Here is a 16,603-nt window from a genome sequence, read left to right as displayed (position 1 = left end):
TAGTAGGTGCTGATCGGGTGAATTAAAGAGCGTTCCTAAGGAACACTGTTTTGTGTGATTTCGATAAAAAAATATGCATTAAGATAAAAAGACGAAAGAACGTCTTATAGATCATAGGATATGTTTACTTCGGGTATGGTTAATATGTAGAATTATCAACGTTTTGTATTATATTTGAACCTTTTCACACAATTCATCATCTAAATTATTCCTAATTAAAAAATATATCAAATAGAAGTTACTCTGTTTCTACATTTAGAAGGTAGGTATATTCTTATCTGAATAAAAATCGACATTAATTTCATCGAAGGTAGGTATCTACATGTTTTCAGCAGAAAATATAAAAGCAGAAGAAATGTAAATATGAATGTAGAAAAATGTAGAATGTATGAAATCCATCATTTCTGGATCGACAAGCTTAAAATCACAGAAACACTTGGCAACATGAACGTGATTCAGTATTTGCGTCCTCGATGACTAATCATACACTTTCTATTTCCTCGATCATTTTTCTTTATTCTACGTACACGTTCATTTCAACGAATCTTTTAAGGCAGGTGTGTAACTAAATGCTTCGAGAAATCACGAAATTACGAGAATTGTATAAAAACGGAAGATGAAAACGTATCTTTCCTATGCTGACGAATCCTTTCGACTCTTCGCACTCCAGCAACTTAATGCAATCAGCAACTGCAATCAACAACTTCAACACTTTCAATAGTTTCTTGATACCATAGTTACATATATTTTAAAGAGGAAAAGATAATAATAAATATGTACAAACTTTATTAGCTATACAAATATATAACTAAACATCTTTAAAATCCCGAAATTGTAAGAGTTGCGTAAGAACAGAAGATAACATTTCCTTTCGCTGTCAACTATTTTCAGACAATATTCGCATGTGCTTTGATCAGCTGTTACTGACAATGTGGTAAAAATAGAATAGATATAGACAAGTTACTCAATGAAACATTGATCGCAATGAATGCGTTCCTTTCGATCGGCATACGCAATCGATTATCACCGTATGGTTATGGTCTGTAAACGTGTATCAGCGTGGATGATTTCTCCAATGTGCCAGAGCAGTCGTGGCAAGTTGTTCACGTAACGGGATACCACGAAGGAGAGTTCTGTGCAACCTCGTGCACTACGACCTTAATTTCCTTCCTTCTATTATGTGGTGCTCCATTTTTCATCCCCTTGCGAGCGCGTCTCTTGTTCCAACAATGATTTCGAAACCACTGAATCGACATTGTAAGTGCATATAATTTATTGCGTTGAATGATGCATTGTTTCATAAGACGAACAATTTTTGCATACAAAATTTGTATTTGTAAGTATATTGGTAAAGCAAGGTGCCAGTCTTTTTTCGTTAAAAATACCCTTTTTGTTTATATAGTCGTTTAAATAATCTTCTAACTTTTTAAATTTTACAGAGTCCTATAAAATAAAAAATTGCAAGTTTCTGCAATTAAGACATAAAGATTTGAAAAGTTCGCTTTTAAACGTCATACTTTGTATCACATGTTATTAATTCAAATATACCTAAACGAGAAATTCTGCACTCTTTCGAAGGATTTATCATTGACTGTACCTTAACCGTGTAGAAACTATTTACGTCAATATAATATACCATTATATAAGAACTAGGTAGTCTATGATGATCAATTACTTCCCAAGTTTCAAGTTAAACTATAAGACTGTGATTAGTTAAATCCCTTTCTTATAAATTATTAAAATAAGATTAAATCTAACGAAGATAACAATCAAACAATTAAGAGAATTGTAACTGGAAATACCTTAGAAGAATAGCTAAAGCTGAAGAAGTTCTCCACAGGCAATAAATATAAAACAAGCCTAGTTCCACAGAATCTGAGGATAATTGATAACACGAAGAAAACATTTTTGCAACGTCAACCGTATTAAAACAGGATATTAATCCCCCGAACCTGCTATTCGAACATTCCTTGCCAGCATAAAAATATTTACACAAAGAGTCAACTACAAGGTTATAAACCAGTAAGACGTCTTTCTAGCGTATCCCACGAGAATGATCAATAATGAAATGCAAAAAAACCAAGCAAAACGAAATTAAATTCTCAACTGGCATTCCACTACTCGATCAGTACTGAAAGAAGCAAATTATGCTCAAGGTAGGCCAAACTTCTGAAGCGAGACCATGTCTCTGCATCACCAACGATGCAACGAACGTGCAAAGTAAGGAAACGGAGATCCGCGATATTAATCCGTAAACTTGGAAATCGCCTCTCGTTATTCTAATGTAACAACTAAGCGAATCACTATAATTTTGCATTGATTGTCTTTAACAGTTTGTTGACTCACTCTTCAGATATATTCCTCTGGAAGCCGTTGCCAGGTATCGTCCTCCGATTTTAGACAATATTTATCAAAGAAATAATCACCTCTCTATCTGTAATGATGTATTATCAGCTAAAGATCAAAGATGTTATACAAATTGACATTTTAGCACACACAGGTATTCCAACACTTATCATAGACAAGATTTATTCGTATATTGTGGATGTTGTACAAAAAATTTTGAAATTTTATTGGTGCTATGATGAGACACGACTGCCACGATCATATTGATAACGTTTGAAATTAATCAGAATATCTATATAAAAGTTACAAGGTATTCACTTCAAATATATATGTAGTAAAAAATTAGTATGTAGCATAGATAACCATCTATGCGAAGCATATAATAAATATAGAAGATGGTCCCACTGAATATTAATATAATGCATACTTGACTCCCTCAATATTTTTGTGAATTCTATGAAACATACACTTGTACTATAAATGTCTTGTAACTTCTATATATATAATGTATATATTTTTAGATTTGTTTCACACTTTGCCAATATAATCGTAATGGTCAAGTTTCATTACAGTGCTAATGACATTTCAAAACGTTTTACTCATAAAAGGTGTCCACGAGCGTTCGAACACTCTTGTGAATTTTGTATGTTCAATACGATTCTCTTTATATGGCTAGTCAGAGACAAGCGATCTCGAGGTTCGATTCACAAATGCGTTTCCTTGCGGATGCGCGTGGTACGTGTCGGAAATGATTAACGCGAACGCGCGTGGATCTTTATCTGCTATTTACCCTTTTGCCCGCCTCCTCGCTTTCCAACAGGAAAATTATAGCTACCTCAGGCTCAATACCCTTTGCCACGTAACTATTATCTCTGCCACGATAAGAAATTCAACCAACCTTCGAAGCACAATGAAATAACTTGATCGCCTTCGAGGCGCTCTCGTGACAGCCATCGTTTTCCCCAATCCGATGTTTTCTAAAATCATTCGAGATTATGTAGATTAGGAAGATTGTAAACTCCTAAGTCAATATGAATTCCCGAATAAAAATTATATTTCAACAGATCTTACTTACTAAATGTTACTTACTACGCAGCGTATATGTACGGTACATTTTACTAGATTTTGTGTATTTTGTACTTTTTACGAATTAAGTATTTCAAAATCTGAAAAATATAAAACAAATTTTTGAGATATCCTTTTTTCATAAAAAGAAAGTGAAACTATCTTGCACCGTTGCACCATATCGTAATCCATCAGAATTTATTAGACGAAGTATTTGGTAAAATTCTTCTTCGATCTAATATAATCAAAGGATTTCAAATTATCCAGAGACAAGAGAGCGTCTGCTTTCGTTTTCGTAGGTTCGTTCCAGTTCTCATAGAAGCAGGTTTGCTAAGGGGACTCGTGTCACCGTTTAATGACCGAGGGAAGAACAATGGAGTACACACCTGCCACTCATCACGGTGACCAAGTTTTGAGTAACTCGTATAAAGGAGACCCACGTTCCTTGGCTTTGTATTGTTTGAAGAATGGTACGCTGGTGTGCGGACAAATAATACCCTCTTATGCTTCGAAGATTTTTGATCTAGAAGAATAGCTGTACTAAAAGAATTGTTACCTGTATTCGTACATATCTTTGAGATATATATATATATACATACATACATACACACAAGAAATCTGTCGATCAAGTTAGAACGCGAATGGTAATCTATTTTCAATCTATATGTCATTTTCAAAATCCATTTTCTGTCATCATTGGTGGAAAAAAAAAAAATGTCTAACGTTTGTATCTCTATAATACTCGGTAATTCGTGTCACATCGAGAAACGTGTTAAGGAAACGACCGTTGATTTTTATTACGAATAAATCGCCGAATTGTGCTCGTTCCGATCGCTGAGCACACTTTCTCCAGTTGGTGCGCTCGCTGCGTGCACTGTTTCGGATTTACGTGAATTTCTACTTCTACACCTCTCATTTCTTACGTATATTGGTGAATTGAATATTCGAAAATTGATAAATGAAAATATATTTATGAACCTTTACAGCTAATTAATCCGATAAACGATTTTGACTACTTTAGAATCCCATAATGACTTTCGAAAAGCTCTTCAATAGTCCAATTATGTTTCCTTGACAACTTTCAATTGTATCATATTCTTGTGATATTCATATTGATCTTTCAACCAGTTAAATATTGAGCGACCTGTCTAATCTTCATAACGAAATTAATTTGAATTGAGATTTACAGTTTCAATGTTCGAACGGAGGATTATTAAATGAAGATCATTAAACACGTACAAACTACGTATAATATCTTAATATCGTATCATTCAATCCGATGTTACGGCACTGCTGTAACACGGAAAACGCTTCTACAATCGCTGCTATAACAACAACAAATATGAAATTCACCATCAGAATGCACCTGGAAGTCGAACATAATCTGTTCCGTATCTCAAGTATCTCGTTAGGAGAAGGCGATTCCGTCTGTCGCGAACCACTTCCTGTCTATGTATACAGATTCCGGTGCAAGAAGCTTGCGTAACCCGCAATATCATGTTCAGATATCTCGAGTTCGGTGCCAGGATTTCCGCAGTGCCCACTCGACAATTTTTACTTGGTTTCGAAATCAAGAACCGATCAACCGAACAGGAATGCCGTTTCGATTTGGTACAACCGATTTAATCTTCGATCGATCGTAGAAAACAGGGCGCGCATTAAGAACAAAGGCGATACGCTCGAGAGGAATTGTAAACGGCGAATACCGTACAGTAATCCGAGAAGAGACACGTCGCGAGCAAAATTCGATTTTGCAACTGTGATATTTAAGGAAGAAATTATTTTCCATGACAAACTGAAAAGCTGGATTTTGGTAACGACGTGCCGCTTCCCAGACCACTGTGCACCAGCGAACGCACGGTGAAATTTCATCGCGCGTTCCGCGCGAGGTCTTGCCGATTTTCCGGGGGTAGAGAGCCGCGCTCTTTATTCTCCTCGGGCCGTTTTACCTCGAGATCGCTTCGCACGATAATGAAACAACCTGTAAGCAGTCGCTCGTGCTCCCACTCCCTTAGCAAATACCGGAAATTTGTGCAAGCGCCTTAACACTATCACGTTCGAGGATCGGGGGAACCACGAGCCTCGATCTACCACGCACGTCTTCTCCCTTTCGGCTCGTGGTACTGTTCTCCTATGCATCATCTAGTAGATGCAAACTCTGGTGGAGGAGGAAAGACAGTGCACGCCAGGCCAACGGCTATCTGACGGTTTATCTTAAGAGCCAGCCAACTCGCGATTTTACTGCGCATCCTTCGTTAAACCTCGAGTCTTCCTGATTCTACGAGGGTAATAAACAGATTCGTGTAATCGAGGAGATAATGCGATATCCAGGTGTTAGGATGAAGTATCTTGATTCGAGGAACGATTGATTCGCTCGTCTACGTCAGATCGATCGATTTACCGAGAAACGTTACTCACAAGTTTGTAATAACTTTAAGTTGAACGTGAAAGATTAATAAGATTTTAACTTTAAAATTGTACGATGATCTTTAACTCGTGAGAAAAAGTCTTTTTTCATATTTCGTAAGCAAATTGGATAGTCTATATTCAAGCTCAATTTCTGTTATTTTAAGCTCCCAAAAAGTTTTCAATGATTCTCCCGTATTTCTAAATGTATTTACTACATCATATGATAATTCGTTAAATGGAATGTTCGAGATCTTTTTCAATAAATATAAAAATAAAAAAAAAGGAATTTCAGAACGTATATTTTAGGAATACAATTTTAAAAACGAATTTCAATTAATCAATTACAATCAATGGCTGTACTTTTATCTCCATAAAGTGTTAACGTATATTTAAATTGATATATTACACATGGATGATCGCAATTTCTTGATTTCTAAATGGTTACTTCACCCATGTGTTTTAGATTTCTATGTAACATACATGTGCATTTATTAATTGATATTAACATCAGTGAACGTCATTTAATATCGCGTAAGTCGTGTTGAACGCCGATTGCTTTTACCGTTTCTCCATAGATCGTGGGTTTATCCCTGCGGATGACTCAGTAATTATAAACACATCATTTCTGTGGCTAATCCTCGAGTCGAGAAACCACAGTGGGAAAAACTTTCAGAGATTGTTAGCCAAGTATAAAAGGACTAAAGAAAGGAGTAAGCATCGACGTGATTCAACGAGATGTAACTGTGATATGAACGCGAGGCCTTCTGTACGGCCTTTCGATGAACGTTCCTTAACCCTGAAGCCTTGATTCCTTAATCTTTTTACGCACTATGAACTTTCACGATTCTGAATTTCATCGACCTTTTGATAAATTTGATATTTTCATCTAAAATCTTACATCTGTGTTTCGTGTCCTTCTGTCTTATCTCTTTTAAATATCTCTCATAATGGACCTTAAGTTATTTCCTGTTGTCTATCAAAAATCGATCTAACCATCACTATTGGAATATTGCAATGTAGAAAGAAATAAATGCTAAGAATTTTCCTGATGAATTTTTGTATGAAAATAATTACAACGCGAAATATTCGCGAAGATTCCTCCGCCTCTAGAAAAGGCCATACAACAGTTTCCAGTTTCCAAGTCGCTCCAAAGTCCGAGATTCACAGGTTGAAAATCCAGATTTTACAAAGTCATTACGTGGTCTAAATTCCTCGTGTCTCTCGATGATGTATGTTTCGACGTTCCAAGTAACATTTCACATCAATATGAGCTTGGTAATATTCGATTTTATTACGAGCGGATATCGTAATGAAGTTCGTACGAATGTAACGAAACTCTTGCTCGTGTTTTCCGAAGAGCGATCGTTAATTCGCTATTCAAGCTGTGGGCGACTCGGAACGACTCGGCGCCACGGAATCCTTTAACTGACACTAATTTCATCTTGAAGAGATTCTGATTTACGAGGACTTGTCCAGCGAGTCGAGTTTCTTCTCATCGGCAGCGAGTTCTAAGACGTTTTTCTGGCGACGTTCGCCGAGGTTGTTGCCCCGTAACTTCATGTCGAACGTGTCGAATCGAAAAGTTCAACGTATCTGTCTTCGCTTCCCGAACCGTTCCTCCGATACAAATAAACGTTAGTATTTCTTCGTTTAATCACGACTATAACGCAACGTTTCTAACGAATCTATTAGGCGTTTCTCAATCTTGAAATAGCCTTAAATTTTGTGGCCCAATTTTGATCTTATCCCGTTGAACAAGAAGACTTTGGATGTTTTAAGAATAATACTGACATAACGAGATTAAGAAATCTTTTAGCGTTAAAGAAATTGAAATTGATCCAACGCGCGTAGGTTAACACTTCAATAAGTTAGCTGATCCAATTTCCATTAATTATGAAAATACCATCGTGTAAAATCTATCCATAATGTCTTAAAATTTAATGACAAAAGATGAATATATAACGTATGAATTATTATGAAAGTCTTGTTTAAAATTCCATGAGTTTCGATTTCCTTTCGTCGTTCGAGTTGATATTAAACGCATATCGTACGTTTCATACACAATTCATACACACTGCTTGCTTGTTAAGCAACGAAAGAAAAATATTGGAAATCTGCAAATGCCTTTTGCACGAGAATTCTCTCTCTTTCGCAAACCGCGATTACACTTTTCATAATATCGCGAATCATTATCTACGGCAGCGATTTAAAAGAAATTCAACGGTGATTCATCGTGATTTAGCGGTTCGCCAACATTTTCGATTTGCTTCTTTGCGGTCAATGATGGATCGAGTCGACGATCCATCCGTGTCCTTGAGGCTTCTCGTCGTTGATTTTCTTTTTTTGTACGTGCTTTGTCGTCGATCATTGTCAACCGTTAGCAACGATGATTGTTTAACAGGGATAATTTCAGGTAAGAACCAACCGAGGAAACTTTTTTCGAAGAACCAACCCAGGAAACTCGCTCTCGGAGTTTTACTTTCGCCCAGCAATTGATAGCCAGGGACCTTTATCGGTCGTTACTCAGCTGGTATTTTAACATGAAGAACGTGTTTTGAACCGTCTACAAACTCGATAAAAACCTCTACCCGCGAATGCTTTTTCACGTGTGGTGCAACATTTATAAAGGCGGTGAAAAACAATCTCAAAGATTAATTTCAAAATATTGCAGTCTGATGACTAAACATTTAGAGAAACTAATTCTTAAGCCACCTCCTTTTTATACTATTTTTTTCACTTAAACGTATAACGCGCTTAATGAAGTATAAATCTCTAATTCAGAGGTTTACTACAGGAGATAGTATTCTGCATTATACATTCACTAATAATCATTAAATCAAACCCTGGTTGATCAGTTGTGGGTGAAATATCAAAGATGCTTTCTCACTGCTGCAATATATTTCTGAAATAAATGAAACTATATAAAACATACAATACATACTATTTTCTCGATTTTATTTCTAAAAATATCAATTTGTACGAACCTCAGCATCGTACTCGTAAAATTTGCCTTCTTCTCGTTTTCCCTCCTTTCGCATTCAAGCGAAAACCAAGCGCACCACGATGGTTTGGCTCGTCGTGACGGCAAGGTTAGTAAATCTTAGAAGAACCAAGAGATTCCCTTCAATTTATAACCGCGCTTCCTCTCGTGGGAGGGAACGAATCCTCTGGAGAGTGGAGGGATCGTAAATTCTAGGAAGCGAGCGAACAGGCCGACTATCGGAAGCGTTCGAACCTCCGAGGACTTTCTACGATCCCGTCTCCGGGAATTCTTCTTTCGTTAGGGCAACGTAGACGACGACAAGGAGGAAGACACGATGCACAAGGAACGACCAGTCTCTCCTATTGGCTCTCTTGGTACGCACGCATTGCTTCGTGCCTCCGTAATTTGTGTGTTTCGAGGTCGTGGAGAGAAGAAGACCCGGTTTCGAAGGCAAGGGAATCTCGCGGAGGTAGAAACGTGTCGGTCGAGTTCGAGGTACATCGACCATATCGAAGAACTGTTGTAGACAGGTGCTGTAATAAACGCTGTTCCTTTTCTTATTCTTTTTTGTAAGGGAGTTAGTACTTTGGTTGTCGTTCGTCGTGGACAGGCGCGAAAGTGCGATGAAACGAGCGATTGAAAATTTAGTCTTTGGCTAATTACTTGCTTACGCGCCAATTGTAACGCGACCTGCTCCAGGATTCGTGAAATGCGAACGTAACGACCTAGATTTTCGTGTATCCAAGGCTTCATTGTAAGATCGCCGAAATTTGTACCTGATTTTTACGAAGTATGTTCTCGCTACTCTTTCCTTCTAGTTAAATCTCCGATGGTCAATGAGATTGTTTATCATACATAATTGGATTTTTATCTTTTTCATATGAATAAAGTGTTATGTTCATCGCATTCATGGAAGTAATTATTCTTCTTTCACTTCTTATATTGCACTTTGCATTTCGTTGCCATAAATAATAAGATACGACCTTATAATTAGAGGAGGAAAAGGAACGTTATTACAGAGTCAAGAAACAATTGAAACAGAAAAATTGATCATCTTTGTACGTTAGGTGAAGAACTTGAGGTTCTTGAGAAATATCGATTAAGTTTGAAGGATTGAAAACGTAAGGCTGTTGTTAAAGTAGGCAAACTAGTCCTGGACAAAATGCTACTTTCGCCGCCAATAAATTTAACAGCGGTCTGATAAAGGCCCGCAAACGTAACAACATGATTTTCTATTCGCGAAACTGGTTCCTCTAGGTTGTACTTCCGATCTTATCGAGAGCGCGATTTGGTTTCGTTGCTTGCTTTTTCACTCGCAATTTAACAAGCAACAATGTATAAATTATACCGAGGAAACTATGAGTTCTACAGCTGGACTCGCTTCACAAAGTGGAAGATCAGATTTCTAGACCGCTCGGGAGAGCCAAGCGTCGAGAATCCAACTTGTACAAGCCGTTTCAAACTTGGAGATACAATCAAAGCTCTTCTATAATTGCACTAATTAATTTTACATTCACATCTTGGAAATTATTCTCTATGTATATGCACATATCGTAGAATTTGTTACGTCTTGACTTTAACTCCATTTTTAATAAATTGTTTAATTTCGTTACTTGGCTGCGTGATTAGTATTTGAACGTTTCAAAGAACAATTGACTTAAAATATTTTCAACATTTCGACTCGATCTCGATTAAAATACCCTATACGATCCGATCTGAAATTTTCGGATATCTGAATGCCTATTTACTATGAAAGTTTCCTCTAAAATTTCACGACATTGAATCTTTAGTTTACGGATTCAAGTCGATATTACATGTATCCATGCAAATCCAACGAATATACCAACTTAGAGTCAAGATGTATTTACATAGTGAAGATATTTTTCCATTTAATGGATATCGAATATGATAAAACGTAGATACAACATATATTTAGTATATTTACTATAAAATTATAATATAATAAATTTACCATAAATTCATAAGGAACTACCTTAACCCGTCTTTTAACAGCAGTTGACGAAGTAAAATACAAAGACTGACCTAACGTAACGGAGAATATGCGGGATGTGTCGGGCATGAGACGTGTGTACGGTTACACCAGCCGCGTAGACAACGACGTCGACAAAAGACATCGATGCCACGAATGTGGGCGACGTTCGGGAAAGTAAAAAATGCTCCAGGGACACGTATATACGGAGTACATTGTCTCACGAGCGTCGTACCATACCGCCTACTGTCAACTTTATCGTAATCGTATGCAGGCACCGTAGCGTTCGACTTGTGAAATTACGGCTGGAAGAATGGAGAGAAAGATTTTGAAGAATGCGAGATCACTTTCGACGAATAGATCTCCTTTTCACGGAACGTTACGTAATCATGACGGTCGAAAGACCGAAGAATCAGGTAACGTCATCCCCCGCGAATAAATTTTATTCGTTCCGATGAACTCATTAGATGTTGCAGAAATGTATAGAAGGATTAATATGTATCGTGATTACGAGTCGAGACGAGTTCATTTTTATGAGATACCACCGGAAAAGGAATAAAAATGAACACGAAGAAACGCGTATCCTAGACCTAAGAGGTGGAAAATTCTTTTCAAATTTATTCCTAACGCGTTTACCTTGTCGATTATCTTGCCTAGTTGTTGGCTAGGCGGATAATTTAATACGTTTGTCCGGTGTTGGCGTTGAATCAAATTAATTATCAACGTTAATAATATTTCGTAATTTGGCTGTTTCACGGATTGCAACTTGCGTGAGGATGCTGAATTATTTTTTTCAACGAGTCGGATTCGTTTTATACGCATCTAAGCGAAGAGTGGACGCACGCGAACTTAATACATGCTGAAACGGCTATCAGAATTATTCGATAGAGGATTTGAGAAGCGGAAGCGAGAAGCGTGCGCCTTAGCGAAGGGATAAATTACGTTCGGTCACGTAAACGAAAACTCGTGTCCAGAGTGATAAAACGTATACCTATGCGAGGCTTTCGAAGTTGTGAACCGCGTTACAAGAAAATCACTATTCCTCACCCGTTCCATCGCATGTATTATCCTACCGATACTCCTGCAAACCACGAGCGTTTCGTATCTTTTACTGGAAAGCGTATTCGTGATACAAGTCTCGGCAGGACATATGTAAATATCTATAGAACAAGCATCCTGTACGAGTAAATTATACAGCACTGAGGTGATATTTTATGTTTCCAGTTGAAGCTTCGAAAGCATTCAACGTTTTTAAATATTTTTAACTATATTCAAGGTATTGCTAGTAACATACCGTTTGGTGAAAAATATGTGTTAGGGCAGCTTTTCATATAAGACACAAGAAATCTCCAAGTCAAAGTTGAATCCATCATCGCAACATTTTATTTCCAATTTTTTAAATTTACTTTAGCGAATGTCGCTTTTTAACCTGCAGTTATGAAAGAGAACATCAAAGGGAGTCAAAGTATCTACACGATAAATTTTCTTTTTTAAATCACAAAAACTCTGTTTCTGTTTCTAACTCGTGTAACAGACTTTTGTAGAGTATCTATTATTCTAATATATTTTTGTATGTCAACAAAGCAGTGTACAAGTCATTCCCGTTTTCTGGCAATGCTGTATTTACGTAACCTTTATACATATCTCACTACCTGACTCTTAATGGGTTAATATGACTTACATTTCCACTCGTCTTGGAGTTGCAGTTTAACGAGACTTCATTTGCATTTCCACAAGTTTCTACATAGTTCTGCGTGCGTGCGTTCGCATTCCACGTGGATCAAATAGTTTCCATTTCACTGGCTGGATTCGGTTGTACCATTCTAGGGTGACTTTCACGCAAAGAAATCATTCTGGTCACATAGCGCGGCGCACCTCACTAGAAATTCTATAATGACCTACTACTACGAGGGAAATCTTGGCGCGCACGAGTATCTTCTGTTCGTATGTTTACCGAAGTGTGGAGAAAAACAAAGAATTTCTTTTCAGCAGTGCGATTTATCGCCGCATCGAACCAAGCAAATAGATCCGCCTTGTAAAGGATTAACTGGCAAATCGTGATCGTAGGTGTTCACAAGTTAGGAAAAGTTAACCAGCAATTGTTGCACCAGCTTTGTACGTTCATATTCAGGTGCTATTGAAACAAAACCTTTGGCTATCTCCTTTCTCGTGTTTCGTTTCTTTTATCGGTGTAGGAAACGGCGCTAACGGTTTCATAAGTAATGCCAACTACTTTCTCCAGTCTCTCTTAATATCCTTTGTTACATCGCACCGAAATTGGACGCGGAGCAGCGTGAGATGTGAGCAACTATATATTTAAATTATGGTACTGAAATTATCGTAAATAGCGTCAGGAAGAATATCAAACGAATATACACGCAGCACACGTACAAGTTTCCGGTTACACAGATTTTTATTCCAGAAACGATGTTTCAATGAATTTTTACAGCGTACTTTTGTGATGTTATTTGCTTTTACTTGCCATATTCTTATACCCGATATTCACTAAAATTCTTTTAAATATCATTTTTAAAGCATAAATTGAAAAATCTATCTGTTATTATATGCTCCGATCAAAAATACAACTTGATCAAAATAATCCTCTGCAATTTTTATATAGATGCAACATTATGATGTTCTATATAATCAATTACACAAGTTCAGATATTCTTACAGAAGTTCCTTGATAGATTTTTCGATCGCAGAGCTACAGGTAGTAAACACATCAGAAGATACTCACGTTAACCATCCGTGGCTGCGTTTACGTCGCGTCCTCTCCAGGCTGTCACCTCTCCGCGGAGGTCCTCTTCGAGATCCTGCTCAAGGTCGCACGTTCCTCTCACTTTATCACTGGTTCCAGTCGGAAGAAAGGAAGGTCCTTACGCACACACTGACCTTACTGGCACTTGCACTTTCATCGATCGACTTCACTGCGCAGAACCAACCAACGTGTTCGTGGAAAGGAAGTTTAAGAAAAAAAAAAAAGAGAGAAACGAAGAAAGAGCGAGCGAAAGATCGAGGAAAACGGTTACAGTGGTGATCGATGAGTCGCAACAAAGCCGTGTCGACGAAAGATTAAATAATACGGGTGAAACTCATGCGAACCGAGACGCGAAAGGAACATGTCGCGGCTCCGCGAGCGGAGCAACTTCTACCACCAACTAACTACAATCGACTGCCTGAATGACTGACTGACTGTGCGCTGACTACCAGCCGTGAACTGCTAGTCGCGGATCCGGACTCGATCACCACCAACCTAGCTGGCCTTCCTCCTCTTTCTCTGGTCGCCGACTTACTGACGACCACTATCCTCTCTCTTTTACCTCCCTCTTTCCGCGTCGCGATCGTTGTCTATACAGCTAAGTACTTACTTACCGAACTTTGTTTACGATGTTCACGATGACTTACCGATGGACTTCTTATTGACCTATCAGCAGACAGCAAATATCTATATATTTATGTAAAATTTAAAGGTACCAAATGTACGTACGAAGAAACAGAATATACATATGAAAAATTATATAAAACATTTAAAGTGTACTAACCTTTATGAGATTTAGCAAATGAAAGAAATTTCTCCTTCGGTTTTACTTTGTTTGGTTGCGACGATAAAAACACGAATTAGCAATGTTTGTATTTATGGGAAGTTCGAAGATGCAGGAATACACAGAATGCACGCAACATGCAAAAATTGATACAATATCTAAAGCAGGATACTGGTTATAATACGCGGTAAATGGTGCAAATCCGTGCTTGGTCATTACTTGTATCCTTGAACATATGAATTTGCATAAATCATATGTTCTATCTGTCGCAGTCTATTTATGAGATTCACTATGCTGAGTAATGTTAAATATTCCATTTAAATGAAGAATGCATTTTGATCTGAAACAAGCAGATTGCCCGTTAAAATTTATTGCGTGTATATGGAAATTACTTACATATATTCCTGATCTAAATTGAATTTAGTAAGGATCGTATTCTAATTCTCTTTTGATGTTAATATCAGCTGCGTTTTCGATGAGGTCTGAAATCCTTCCATTGTTTTGAGCAGTGTAGCATGGCGGGATCTTGATAAAGTATTCCATAAAATGTTCAATGCACGGTTCCCGGAAGCCATTCTTTTTGCAGAGAACTTTTCTTTCGTGTTGAGGTAAAGTGAATAATAATTGACGTTTTAATGATCTATAAAAAGAAGTTCGTTTCATTTGCTTTTAATTATTTCTCTTATCGTCTTGTATCTTCCTCTTCCACTCTAGATATTAATTTGCAAATTTTTCTTGGAGAATTGCTTAATATTTTAATTACTTTCTCTAAGTTTTAATTAAATTTAACGATTAATTACAATGTTTTGATAAAGAATTGATTTTTTTCGGAAGTCAGTGTGTTTAAGGTCAAGTTTCAAACTATCTTGGTCTGGCTAGAAATTATATAAATGATAGTAATCAGAGTACGGTTGAAACGTGAGCCAGAAAACAATAGTATGCCTAAGCGTTCGATTACAACATCAAATACCTTCCCATGACGACAGACGCTTTAAACGGCGGCAGTAGCGAATTCTGGACGACAGGAAACGTACGAAATTTACCTAAATGGCGGGTGAAAAGTACGCGAGAAAAGGAATGAAACGGGAGCGACCGAGAGGCTACTGGAAAAAGAGAGCAAAAGCGAATCGTAGTTGGAAGAAGAGAAAACGAGAATTGTAGCCCGGGGCTACAGGCTGATCTGGTGAAAGCTCGTGTACGTTGACTTTGCTCGAAATGTTCGTTTCAACGTTATGCCAAATATTGTTTATTAAGCAACGGTTTATTTCCTATCTTATTACTATGCATAAACCGTATTTCTCGAAGAAATCATTTTCATTTATTCGATCTAATCGAACAAATTTATCGTATATCTTTTTATTCTTTGTCCTTCTATAATTTAATATATTCTTCAATTTAATTATGACATATCGATGACATTAAAATATGATAAATAAATATATCAAGTATAAACGTGGAAAACGAATACTTTAAGGAAATATTTCGTGAATAATGTTATAAATCTATCAGTACAAGTGATTGATAGTAAAAGATATAATTTTATATGTTATTCTTAAAAAATGATAAAAACTAACTTACTGTCATCCACAACTTCTCTTCTAAATTATCTGAATTTTGAGAATTGTTACAAAATATAATGTCTTGAGTTGATAAAAGAGTTACTGAATGTATTTCTCGACTTTTTAAAGGGCAAGGGAGCGCCATCTAGTAACGAACTGAAACATTCGCTGGACGTATGAATATTTTCATTTCTATAATGTTCTTGACAATCAATTAGGTATATACTTTCTTAACATTTCTTTTAATGCTCGCATATTGGACTTAAAGTACGGATAGAGATATTATTTAAAATATTACGACATATTTTAAAAGTTAATTGTCGGTACAGAAAACTTTAAAGCTCTTTCCCATTTTAGTATCATTTCTAACGTCATCGATTCAGGATAAATAGGATTCCAGCATGATTAGAGCATTGACTAACTGTATCCTCGCCTGTGCTCATTCGTGATATTTCCTACGTTCACCGTAGCAAACGCAACTTAGTCTTTTTTCTAGGTCGATATGTCACCTTCGTCGGTGAAGATACATGAGTTCCAGATCATTGTGGCAAAATGAAAAAGCAATGAATGTTATGTCTATCCTGTAACTCTTCGGTGATATCACGTCTATTCTGTATCTCTAGCCTTCTGTATCTCTATGTTACTCTGTCGGTAATACCGCGTTCTTAGTTATTGATAATGACACAGACGAATATTCTTAATCAAT

The 16,603-nt window shown here is 37.0% G+C and overlaps 1 protein-coding gene across 5 annotated transcripts in view; it reads right to left on the bottom strand.

Moving 5' to 3' along the window:
- Nucleotides 1-14,560, bottom strand: part of LOC122569599 (calpain-C) — a 38,705-nt gene extending 24,145 nt beyond the window's left edge. The window contains exons 1-5 of one of the 5 annotated variants that reach the window (XM_043730868.1): nucleotides 14,339-14,560; nucleotides 14,169-14,220; nucleotides 13,534-13,723; nucleotides 3,798-3,934; nucleotides 3,245-3,323 (exon numbers count right to left, since the gene is read on the bottom strand). In XM_043730868.1, the coding sequence (XP_043586803.1) occupies nucleotides 3,245-3,323; nucleotides 3,798-3,934; nucleotides 13,534-13,542 (225 nt within the window). In that variant the 5' untranslated portion in view covers nucleotides 13,543-13,723; nucleotides 14,169-14,220; nucleotides 14,339-14,560. Of the gene's footprint in view, nucleotides 1-3,244; nucleotides 3,324-3,421; nucleotides 3,513-3,797; nucleotides 3,947-12,087; nucleotides 12,223-12,474; nucleotides 12,949-13,533; nucleotides 14,044-14,168; nucleotides 14,221-14,338 lie in introns of those variants that run through there. The other 4 variants (XM_043730867.1, XM_043730869.1, XM_043730871.1 and 1 more) reach the window with 4 other exon arrangements.
- Nucleotides 14,561-16,603: the final 2,043 nt, after the last annotated feature.

The sequence above is a fragment of the Bombus pyrosoma genome, linkage group LG7, assembly GCF_014825855.1.
Source record: "Bombus pyrosoma isolate SC7728 linkage group LG7, ASM1482585v1, whole genome shotgun sequence".
NCBI lineage: Eukaryota > Metazoa > Arthropoda > Insecta > Hymenoptera > Apidae > Bombus > Bombus pyrosoma.
The sequence above is the reverse complement of the archived record's forward strand: the minus strand, read 5'-3'. Positions and strand labels throughout refer to the sequence as shown.